General features: G+C 59.0%; 1 protein-coding gene across 1 annotated transcript in view; it reads left to right on the top strand.

The window, feature by feature from the left end:
• SMOC2 (SPARC related modular calcium binding 2) overlaps positions 1-11,981 on the top strand; it is a 72,268-nt gene that overhangs the window by 27,955 nt on the left and 32,332 nt on the right. The window contains exons 3-4 of the mRNA XM_014542357.1: positions 834-940; positions 2,650-2,749. Of these exons, the coding sequence (XP_014397843.1) occupies positions 834-940; positions 2,650-2,749 (207 nt within the window). The remainder of the gene's footprint in view (positions 1-833; positions 941-2,649; positions 2,750-11,981) is intronic.

Below are 11,981 nucleotides of genomic sequence, written 5' to 3'. Positions count from 1 at the left end.
TGGCTGGAGAACCTAGAGAGAACTAGGCTGGAGATCCTGGAGGGAGAACCCAACCATGCTGATCAACTGAATGCTGCCTTTGAGTCCTTCCTTCTTCGCCGACTCCGTCCACACCTTGGGGAACCCCTGGACCCGCTGGGGATGGACCCCAGCAGGAGAGTTAGAAACATCAATGATGAGAGAGAATCACGGATCGGCTGCCTCCTGCACGCCCCACACTGGGATCCAGCCCACAGCCCGGGCCTGTGCCTGACCTCCTGGTTCACAGGTCGACGCTCAACCACTGAGCCACCCGGCCGGCCGGCGTCGCGGCTTTGAGGTGGTGCCTGAGCAGCCGGGGCAGGCTGGACGGAGGCGCTCACTGCTGGGCGGTGGGAAGAGGCGGAGCTTGGCATCGCTCCGAGGTCCTAGGAAACGCAGACACAGAGCAAAGAGGCCCCGTGGTGCCCCCGATGGTGTTTCCAGGCGGGTGACCTGGACCCCACTGTGGGCCAGCATGTCCCAGCCCCTGGGGGCCCCCGAGCCCCCTCCCTCCCACTGGGCCTGTGGGCTGGACCCCGTGGGCTCCGGCTGGACCACAGCTGTGTTCCCTCGTTGGCCGTGAAGCAGGTCCCGAGTCACCAGGACGAGCCAGTAACCCTCTCCCAACCTCTGCCCCGGCTTAAAGGACCCGACTCGGAGCAGCCAGCCTCTCGCTGGTGACCTGCGGTGGCCACTCGCCCGCCCAGCGGAGGTGGCTGCCCCGCGCCGTCGTGCCTGAGTCTCCACGCGCCTGTGTCTCGGGCGTTGCCTCTTCCTGGTGTGTAACCGCGCTGCTCTGCTCCCGCCTGCAGACGTGTCCCGGTGTGTGGCCGAGCGGAAGTACACGCAGGAGCAGGCGAGGAAGGAGTTCCAGCAGGTGTTCATCCCAGAGTGCAGCGAGGACGGCACCTACAGCCAGGTACACGCTCTACAGCCGGTACACGCTCTACAGCCATGTACACGCTCTACAGCAGGTACACGCTCTACAGCCATGTACATGCTCTACAGCCATGTACACGCTCTACAGCAGGTACACGCTCTACAGCAGGTACACGCTCTACAGCCATGTACACGCTCTACAGCCCTGTACACGCTCTACAGCAGGTACACGCTCTACAGCCAGGTACACGCTCTACAGCAGGTACACGCTCTACAGCAGGTACACGCTCTACAGGAGGTACACGCTCTACAGCAGGTACACGCTCTACAGGAGGTACACGCTCTACAGCAGGTACACGCTCTACAGGAGGTACACGCTCTACAGCAGGTACACGCTCTACAGGAGGTACACGCTCTACAGCAGGTACACGCTCTACAGGAGGTACACGCTCTACAGCAGGTACACGCTCTACAGGAGGTACACGCTCTACAGCAGGTACACGCTCTACAGGAGGTACACGCTCTACAGCAGGTACACGCTCTACAGGAGGTACACGCTCTACAGCAGGTACACGCTCTACAGGAGGTACACGCTCTACAGCAGGTACACGCTCTACAGGAGGTACACGCTCTACAGCAGGTACACGCTCTACAGGAGGTACACGCTCTACAGCAGGTACACGCTCTACAGGAGGTACACGCTCTACAGCAGGTACACGCTCTACAGGAGGTACACGCTCTACAGCAGGTACACGCTCTACAGGAGGTACACGCTCTACAGCAGTACATGCTCTACAGCTGGTACACGCTGTACAGCAGGTACACGCTCTACAGCTGGTACACACTCTACAGCACGTACTGGAGGGAGCGAGGATGGCACACACAGCCAGGCATGTGCTCTGCCCATGGTGGGGCAGCGGGGGCCGAGCTGGGGAACCCTCTCCATGTGGGTGCCTGTGACCGGGCTCACCTGCAGGAGTGGGCAGAGTGGGTCCCACTCCTTCCTGGCCGGGTGCCCCATGCCGTTGCTCTAAGTCACCCTTCCGGTGTGAACAGCCTGGGCAGCCTGGTGGGGAGGCTGGGGCACCCTCACCTGCTCGTTGCTCGAGGCTGCTCCGCGGGTCCTGACTCACCGTGGCCGTCGTCAGTCAGAGGCAGCGCCCGGAGCCCTGGTGCCCGCCCCGCAGTGCGGCCACGACTGTCGTCAGTGCTGCCGTCCTCACTGAGGAGAGAGTCCGAGACAGAGCCAGCTCTCGCGGGGCAACAGGAACCCAGGGGCCGCTGGGCATCAGTACACAGAGAACTCTGGGCAGTTTTATAGCCAGCATTTGACCTTTGAGAGGAAAGAGAGAGGGAAAACTAGGGAGGGTGGAGCTATGGGGAGGGACCCCTGGCTGGCTGGCCGGGAGGGGGACCAGGGCAGGATGGACGCCAGAGGGACCCGGGCGGGGGTGGGGTTGATGGAAAGAGCCTCCTCTCCCTGCCTCTGCCCTGGGCACACGGAGTGAGCAGGTCTCTCGACACCTCGGTGCCTCAGTCTCCCCATGTGTAAGGTGAGGGCTTGGGCCTCCGCTCCAGGTGGCAGGGATCAGATGCCCACGGAGGGGCCGGCGCACACTGGCCTGCGGTCAGCGCCTCTGGTGCCGTGTGTGCGTGGGATTCGGGTCGGGCATCCCTCTTGCACTGGGGGTCAGGGGAGCCGCCTGTGCGGAGAGGCCCCGCCCTGACGCCGTGTCCTGTCGCCTCCAGGTGCAGTGCCACAGCTACACGGGATACTGCTGGTGCGTCACGCCCAACGGGAGGCCCATCAGCGGCACCGCCGTGGCCCACAAGACGCCCCGGTGCCCGGGTAGGTCTGCGGTCGCTGACGGGAGCCTCCTGACCCCGTTGGCTGCTTTCTGAGCCTCTCGCCTGTGTTTGCTTATAATCCCAGGAAACTCCGTGTCGGGGCCTCATGGGGAGTCCCGGGAAGGGGGGTGTCACTGGGCAACCCCAAGGTATTCTGAACCCCCTCTTCTTAAGAGAGTTCCCGGCGGAAGGCCGGCTTGCACTGCGCAGGCCCGGGGTCTGGGCCGCGGAGTGTTTAGGAATAACTGCGAGCACTGCCGTCCACGGTGGGAAGGACCAAATAGTTTCTTTGGCAAAAAAACAAACAAACAAGGCGTCTCTGGTTTGTGTATATTTTTGCAAAGGAAAAGCGGTCGTTGTCAGCGCCCTGTCAGTGGCTCTTGGTTATGTCTATTACTCACCACAGGGCTCGGCCTCTGAGCGCAGCAACGCTGCCGGGGAGCGACCCGTACAGTCGTCTGTTTTCCGTTAATTTTACCAAAAACCTTATCCGTGACGCGTCCGCTTTCATGTGCAGCCTTCTATGTAGATGAATGTTTGAGGACACCGATCAGATCATCTGTTAAGTTTCATGGTGGCCCCCGCTGGCGTGGCTCAGTGGATAGAGCGTTGGCCTGCAGGCGGAAGGGTCCCGGGTTCGATTCTGGTCACGGGCACGTACCTTGGTTGCAGGCTCCTCCCCGGCCCGGGCACGTGCAGGAGGCAACCAATTGATGTGTTTCTCTCACGTTAATGTTTCTGTCTTTCCCTCTCTCTCCATAAAACCAATGGAAACACATCCCTGGGTGAGGATGAACAAAAAAGGGAAGTTTCGTGGTCTGTGCCTCCAGTCCAAGGTTAGGTTTCCTAAAACAGGCAAACACATCCTGTAGACCAACAGCATCTTCCTGCTGTTTCTCGTGAAGTGTGGGGACATTTGCACGTGGAGTTTCCTTTTAGACGGATTTTCTATTTGGAGGGCGGGCGGTTACAGTTAGAAAGTCTGTCCGATGCCGACGTCCACAGGCGGAGGGGCCAGGACCGGGCTCCTGGCTGCCGGGACGATGACACCATCATTAGCGGGAACTCGCAACCTGACAACCGGTGGCTGGTGGCCACTCGCAAGCCCTGGGGTGCACCGCATGGAGGGAAAACAGTTATTTTTAAAACCTGTTTTGTCACCCAAGACCTAAAATTGGCTGAAAAAATATTTTTAGTGAGAGAACGCTGCACCTAATAACTCTTTTACGAACTCGGGAAGTAAGTGAGAAAGAAAAAATGACACGCTAAGCCGGCCCGTGTGTTCCCCGGCCTGGAGACACCGCCATCCGCGGGCCGCACGCCATCCGCAGCTGGCCTCCTCACTCCCCTCGCGGAGGAGCCGTGCCGTGTCGGCTTCTGCGGTTTCAGTGACAGCGTCTGAGAGACTAGGGCAGTGATGGGAACCTTTTGAGCTCGGCATGTCAGCATTTTGAAAAACCCTAACTTAACTCTGGTGCCGTGTCACATATAGAAATTTTTTGGTATTTGCAGCCATAGTAAAGCAAAGACTTATATTTTTGATATTTATTTTATATATTTAAATGCCATTTAACAAAGAAAAATCAACCAAAAAAATGAGTTCGCGTGTCACCTCTGACACGCGTGTCATAGGTTCACCGTCACTGGTCTAGTGTGTCCCAGAGACTCTCCCAGAGAACGACGTGAGCTCGGCCGAGGTTCACAATCCCCAGCCCCTGCTTTGCTCCGGGAACCGGCCCTCGCCCTGTCCACTCGCCTGTTTTTCTGGCGCCAGCAGCATCTTGCTGGATGGAAACGCCCCGTTTTCCCGGCCCGGGATGGTTTGGGTCCGGGTGACGGTGTTGGGAGAAAGAGTTCTGTCTCCTGGCTGCACAGTCTGGTCCGTCATGTGGGAAAGGCTATTCGGAGGAGCCAGGGACCGAGGGGCCTCAGGTTCAAGGTTGGGTGCGGACCAGGCGCTCCTCGGACCCTGCCCTCCTTGTGTGCGTGCGTGCGTGCGTGCGTGTGTGTGTGTGTGCGTGCACGCGCGTGCGTGCGTGCGTGCTTGTGTGTGCGTGCGTTGCGTGGCCGCACTTCCATGGCATGGGTTCGTGGCTGTGACCCGCTTATTGGCGTGGCAGGGTCAGCTCACACCTGTTGGTACTAACACACTCCGCGCATCTCCCTCAGGATTGTGGGAAATTCCATACATCGGTGCCTTCACTCTGCAAGAATCTGCGCGTGGAGAGCAGGCGCGGTGTCAGGAGCCCTCGTGAGCCTGTGGCGTGTGGTGGTTGTGGAGGAAGCGCTGACGTTTCAGGGCGAGTGGGGAGGGTTAAGCACACAACTGCACGAGGAGTTTATGACAAACTGTCGTGTGCTTCACGGTTTCCCAGCCGTAGACACAGCCTCACACACAGCGCAGAGAAGCCGGCGATGGGACACCCTTTGGGGGCGGTGGGCGTGGTGGGTGCCATCAGTCACAGCTGTGCAGGCTTTCATCTGCTGACCCCAGGGCCACAGTGTCCGGGCCCCTCTGCACCCCCTCCCTGCACCCCACTCTGCACCCTCTCCCTGCACCCCCTCCCTGTACCCCCTGCATCCTCCCCTTGAACCCCTCCCTGCATCCTATCCCTGCACCCTCTGCACCCCCTCCCTGCACCCCCTCCCTGCACTCCCTCCCTGCATCCTCTCTGCACCACCTCCTTGCACCCCTCCCTGCAGCCCCTCCCTGCCCCGGTGAGTTAGCTGGTGCTTAGTATGGCTCAGGGGCACCGCCCACCTCTGCCCAGGACGGGGGTGGGTCCCAGGTCATTCACACGGGAACTGTCACTGCTCAATGGCTGCCTTTTGTCCTGGAGTTTATACCGAGCCGGCCATGGAGGCCGTGGAGGCCATGGAAGGACGTGCTATAACAATTGAAAAATCAGAAAAAGAGATTTCAAATTTAGCCACAAATCGTACCTGCCCCTCAGGACGTGCACCTGTGTGTGTGGTGAGCTCACAGGGACGCGGAGGCAGGCCCCACGGGAGGGCACAGAGGCCCCTGCTCACGGCCTCGGGGGTGGAGGGAGCCCCGTCCTGTCCCGCTGCCTCCTCGCTTCTCCTGGAAGGTCTTCCAGGGGAGGGTCCGAGATTGAGCCGTTCCTGCCAACACCCCAGCTCCCGTTCAGCACTAAGAACAACGAGCGTGAGGTGGGGGCTCAGCCCAGGGCGACCGCGTCGAGGCTGGACCGTGTGGTTCCTGTGATGGTGAGACGCCCTCAGCGGGGACGTGGGGGGCGCAGGTCGACGACCCAAGGCCTGGGAATTCCGTGGGCACCTGGGGCCACACGTGAGGTGGGGGCGGAGGGGGGGGCGAGAGCAGGGGCTGGGCCCAGGGTGGGGCCTCGGGCCCCGCAGCTCCCTCCTTACGGAGAGTGGGAGCGCTAACGCAGGACCTTACAGCGCAGGAAGGAAACACGCCAGGGGCCTGGTGGCCGGTGACCGGGTCCGCAGGGTCTCCAGAGACAGGAGGGCCGGCTCTCTGGGTGAGGCCGGGAGCATGTTCACCCACACGCCGCGCAGCAGAGGCCTCGGGAATGGGTCTGCTCGTTCCGTGGGCTTGAGTTCCGTCTGGGCTCCTGGGTCAGAACGGACAAGTCCTGGCCCCAGATCCAGGAGCACGTGGTGGTTCTGTCTGGGCCTGGGGGGAGGGGAGCCTCCAGGGCAAGGAGCTACGAGCTGCCTGAGCGAGGCCTCCCTGCTTTAATAAGCTCTCGCCAACGACCGCATCCTGACCACCGTCGTGGGAAATGGGGAGCCGTGAGCGCAGACGTTCACACCGGCCAGTGGGCTGCCGCCTGTCTGCGGCCACTGTGACCGGTGACCAGGGGGCCAGCCGTGGGGAGCAGAGAATGTCGGGGTGTCGTCCGTCCCTGCGCCCCGTGTCACCTGTGTGCTGGTGCTGAGTTGTGCACAGGCAGTGGCTGCCCTAAGAATGTGACTGGAGCCCGGCCTGCAGGGTTCGATTCCCAGCGGCTGAGCGTCGACCTATGAACCAGGAGGTCAGGGTTCGATTCCCGGTCAGGGCACAGGCCCAGGTTGTGGGCTCCATCCCCAGTGTGGGGTGTGCAGGAGGCAGCTGATCCATGAGTCTCTCTCTTCATTGATGCTTTTATCTCTCTCTCCCTCTCCCTTCCTCTCTCTAAAATCAATAACAATATTTTTTAAAACGATGAGTGATGCTCTGACTTGAACAACTGCAGGCTCCGCATCCCAGCGGCAGGAATGGGGCGGCCGAGGCCAGGCCGGGCTCTCGCTGCTCATTCTCGTTCCCTTCCCGTTACCAAGTCTGAGCTCATCCATCTGTGATCCTTGCGTTTTCCTGCAGGGCCTGGCGTTCTAGCTCCCACCTGGAATTCCAGAACTCCGTGTCTATGAATCTCCAAGTGGTTTCTGAAAACGTTAACTTTGTGGAGAGCAGCTGTTTTTTATTTTATTTTTCACGGACAAATATTCCTGGCACCGACTTAAGGAGCCCGTGAAGCCGAACAACTAGGACAGTGGTCGGCAAACTCATTAGCCAAGAGAGCCAAATATCAACAGGACAGCGATTGAAACTTCTTTTGAGAGCCACATTTTTTTAAACTTAAATTATATAGGTAGGTACATTGTTATTAACTTAATTAGGATACTCCTAAGGTGTAGGAAGAGCCACCCTCAAGGGGCCAAAGAGCCGCATGTGGCTCTCGAGCCGCAGTTTGCCGACCACGGAGCTAGAACAACTGAGCTCCCAGATAGGAAACCAGCAACGCAGCGGCGGGTCTCTGATGAGATCGTTACAATGCAAGTGGAGCGTTGTTTTGCTCAAGTCGGAAAGGTGGCCGACCAGAGGAGCTCCATTGCTCCTCAGAACAGCCTCTGCTTTAGGCTCCGCCTCCTCCGAGCGGGAGCCGCGGAAATGGGTGTCGGAGTGAATGTTGTCAAGGACAGTCAAAGGGGGAGGGAAAGGAGCCCCCTTGTCACAGGGACGGGAACCCGGGGGAACCGTCAGCCGATGCGGGACCGCGGCCGCCTCATTCTTGGTCCACTGGCTGCTGGCGGGTCCCCGCGACCCAGCCACGGCCCCAGCGACCACACGGGAAGCCAGGCATTGTGACAGGAGGAGGCCACGTCCACATAACGTTTATCACCGGCTGTTGTAACTGTGCTGCTTTCTTGTTACTTACTGTTAATCTCTTATGGTGCCTGGTTTATAAGTTGAACTGTGTCATAGGCTTGTGTGTGTAGGAAAACAATATATACGTGTATGTAGACGGATTGAGGTCTGGTGCTGAGGCAGGGGCTCTGGCATCCGGGACCGAGGCCACTGGCGTCACGCGGGAAAGTGTTCAACGTGAGCAGCGCCGAGTTTGCAGCGAGAGAGAGAGTTTATCAGGAGGCAGCAAGGCGGAGAGCGGCCCCTCCCCAGGAGAGCGGCCCCTTCAGCGGGATGGGCTTCCCTCATTGAGGCTCATTTAATGGGGGGTTCGATGGGGGGGTATTTAGGGTCCCCCGGGTAAGGGGAGGTTCCGCAGAGGAGCTCGCTGCACTGTGCTCAGCTGGGCCTCCTGCTCCTGATCATAGCCGTGCGGCTGGTGTGTGTGCGTTCATGTGTGTATGCACGTGTGTGTGAGTGTGTGTACGTGTATGTGGCTGGTCTGAGTGTGTGTATGTGTGGCTGGTGTGTGTCTATTTCAGATGCAAATGACTACTATCCTATATAATAAAAGGCTAATATGTAAATTGTCCCCTTGACCGGGAGTTCGACCAGGGGGCGAGGCCGGCCGGCCAACCACCCATGTTCACGAATTCGTGCATCGGGCCTCTAGGGAACATATAATGAGGCTGAAATCAGTGGTCATGTTGGGTGGAGCTGGACTCAGCTGGTTTTGAGCATAAATCCGGGTGGGGGTGGATCTCATCATCTCCCCTACGGTCCCTGCAGCTTTGTCCATCGCGCTGTCTCGCCACGTCCCCTGTCTCAGCACTTCCCGCGATTCCGACACCCATGAGGGTCTGACTGCGCACCCTCCTCGGATAAGGGGAGGACTGTATGGACTGAACTAAGGACTCGATTTTTTAAAAAAATATTTTTTTATTGGTTTCAGAGAGGAAGGGAGAGGGAGAGAGGGAGAAAAATTCATGATGAGAGAGACTCATGGATCGGCTGCCTCCTGCACGCCCCCACTGGGGATCGAGCGTACAACCCAGGCCTGTGCCCCAACCAGGAATCGAACCATCACCTCCTGGCTCATAGGTCGATGCTCAACCACTGAGCCACGTCGGCCTGGCAAGGAATGATTTTTTAAAGGAAACTGTGCACCATGTCACCCTCTGGTTTCAGAGAGGAAGGGAGAGGGAGAGAGGGAGAAAAATTCATGATGAGAGAGACTCATGGATCGGCTGCCTCCTGCACGCCCCCACTGGGGATCGAGCGTACAACCCAGGCCTGTGCCCCGACCAGGAATCGAACCATCACCTCCTGGCTCATAGGTCGACGCTCAACCACTGAGCCATGTCAGCCTGGCAAGGAGTGATTTTTTAAAGGAAACTGTGCACTGTGTCACCCTCTAACACGGACTCTCATGGCCATTTCTGAAGCAGCGAAGAAATCCATTTGACACCCATGAGGAGATAAAATAGTAATTTGATTCAGCACAGGATGCGTGATGTTTCCAATGGAAGTTCCAGCTTCTGGGAGTCTCCGCCGGCGTTGAGTTCACTCTGCAAGTGAAAAAACCAGCCGACTCGTCCACGAGGAGACCACAGGGTGTGGTGACCACACTCAGCACGACCCAGAGCCCGTGGGACCGAGCGAGGAGTCGTGAGTGACGAGCTCTGACAGGGAGGCAGGAGCCAGACCTGGTCACGTGGACGTGGCTCAGCTGGCGGGGCCGGGGGCGGGGGTGGCGCTGGCCACATCTGTGCGGAGTCCACCCGGGGCCCGCCTTCTCTCTTTTTAATTTGGACTCGTTCTTGAACCACTCAGCAGCGTGGTGTTATACACAACATTCTGGTGTTATTGTTTTTCCTTTAGGGAAAACGCTCGTTGCTTTTATTACCACTTTTCAGGGAAAAAGCCCTTCCAGGTGTCTAGTTCTCGCCTTTTCATTACGTCGCTCGGTCGCCGTGCTTCATGGGACATTTAATTTGGTGGCTAATTTGTAATTGAATTTTTCATTACTTCAAAGTGTATGAAGTGTTCTTTTCCGTACCTCGCCGACAATGGCTTTTCCCTCCCGTTTTCTGATATTTAATAAAACCATAAAAGAAACCAAGAAGCCTTTCAGAAGCAGATGGTTCCAATTCACAGGGCCCGTCGGAGCGGCGTGCCCTCCCGGGACGGTCTGTGCTCATGCATTTCCCTCCCGGTCCATCCCACCAGCAGCACATTCTCACAGCACTTTTTTATGTGCAACCTCGGCGTCCAGCGGGGGAGGCTCATGACCGCGAGCGAGGCGATGCCGGTTCCCAAGGACAGTTGCGCACAGATGAATGCTCCTGCCTCGGAGTTTGCAGAACCTGGGCATCAAAGTGGGGACTGGGAGCCCAGAGGACAAAGACAGGGAGGTGGACGCTGCGGGAGGCGCTGGGAGCGCACTCGTCCCCAAAGAAGACTCAGGAGCCAGTTCCTTCTGTGCTTTCGAGGAGGAGGACGGGCTCCGACGGGGCGGAGGGTGGGCGACTGGCAGCGGTGCCCGAGCGCCCTCTGCACGATGCTCCACCCACCAGACTGGACCTGCTGCTCTGAGCTGCCCCTGGATGGGAACAGGCGAAAAGGGAGCCCAGCCACCGTGCCCGGGGACAGACCCGTCCTGCTCCAGCCCCAGCCCTGGACGCTAATGGAGTGGAAAGGGGTCCACCTGCTGGGTTCTGTGCCCAGAAATAAACGCTAGCAAAGCACGGCCCGCGTGGCTGGGGCTCACGGGGACTCGTCCTCCCAGAGCAGCCGCTGTGATCGCCTGGCTGCTGTTTCCACCGTGTCCAGGCCCCGGAGAGGGTGCCCCTGCCTTGCTGCCTGCGGGTGGGGGTGGGCATAGAGCCGATGGGGTGTCACACAGCCCCACGGGGCGTGCTGGTCCACCCGCATGGCTTCCCGTCCCCGTTGGGCTGGCTGCTGACCGAAGACTGGCACAGGGTCGGCTGGTTTTTCAGAACTTGGACTCCAGCCTCACCTACACCCGGGCCTCAGCACCTGGCCCTCCCACCCACACTGCGCCCTGTCCCGGCCCCGAGCCTGCGCACAACCAGGCGTGTGTGCCTCGGAAATCAGACGGTGCCCCTGGAACTAGCAGAGTCTCTGACCTTCAGGAACGGTGCCCAGGCTCCCATCCGACTCGCACACAGCGTCCGCCCCCCCCGCCCACCAAGCCAGGGAGGCCGCGATGTGAGAGCGAGGCAGGTCCTGCCCTGAGGCTGAGCCCAGAAAGGCCTGTCTGGGGCTTGCGGAGGACACACTGGCACCTGGAGGGGCCGAGTCCCCTCTGTGCTCCTGACACGCAGTGCGAGGCTCACCCCCTGCCATGGGCTCTGCCCAGTCGCCCTGGTGTATGGGAGGGCCGTGGGGTGGTGACCGGCACACAGTAGGAGCGCGTGTGCACAGCTGTGACCTCAGGCATCTCCGTAGTTTCTGTGTAACGCCCACCCCCAAAGCAGACAGGACTGTCCCGTGTGAAAGCCTCATGTTGCTGGTCTACAGACACCGGAGACGCCTGGGTCAAATGAACAAATGAATGAGTGAATGAGTGAGTGAATGAATGAATGAGTGAATCAATGAATGAGTGAGTGAGTGAATCAATAAATGAGTGAGTGAATGAATGAGTGAGTGAATGAATGAATGAATGAGTGAGTGAACCAATGAGTGAGTGAGTGAGTGAGTGAATCAATAAATGAGTGAGTGAATGAATGAATGAGTGAATCAATGAATGAGTGAATGAATGAGTGAATGAAGTCGTCCCAGAGAGAGGCTGAGGCCCTCTGGCCCGCCGTGTCCCTCGTGGCTGCACGTGGCTGACCAGCTGCTCTGCCGGAGACAGTGTTGCTCTCTGTGGCGAGCGGGCTGCCACCCCCTGACATGTAAAATCCACGTGTGTGAAGAGAGGCTACACATGGTACATGTGACCCACACCCGAGTGTCCTGAGCATTTAGGGGCACATGTGTCGTGTGCCTTGTGCGTGTGCTCTCTGCTCCACGCCTCCCGCAGCCGCGGCACGTGCTGCCTGCGACCCGT

The sequence above is a fragment of the Myotis brandtii genome, unplaced genomic scaffold (genome assembly GCF_000412655.1).
Source record: "Myotis brandtii unplaced genomic scaffold, ASM41265v1 scaffold1077, whole genome shotgun sequence".
Lineage (NCBI taxonomy): Eukaryota > Metazoa > Chordata > Mammalia > Chiroptera > Vespertilionidae > Myotis > Myotis brandtii.
This window is presented reverse-complemented; position numbering and strand designations above follow the sequence as displayed.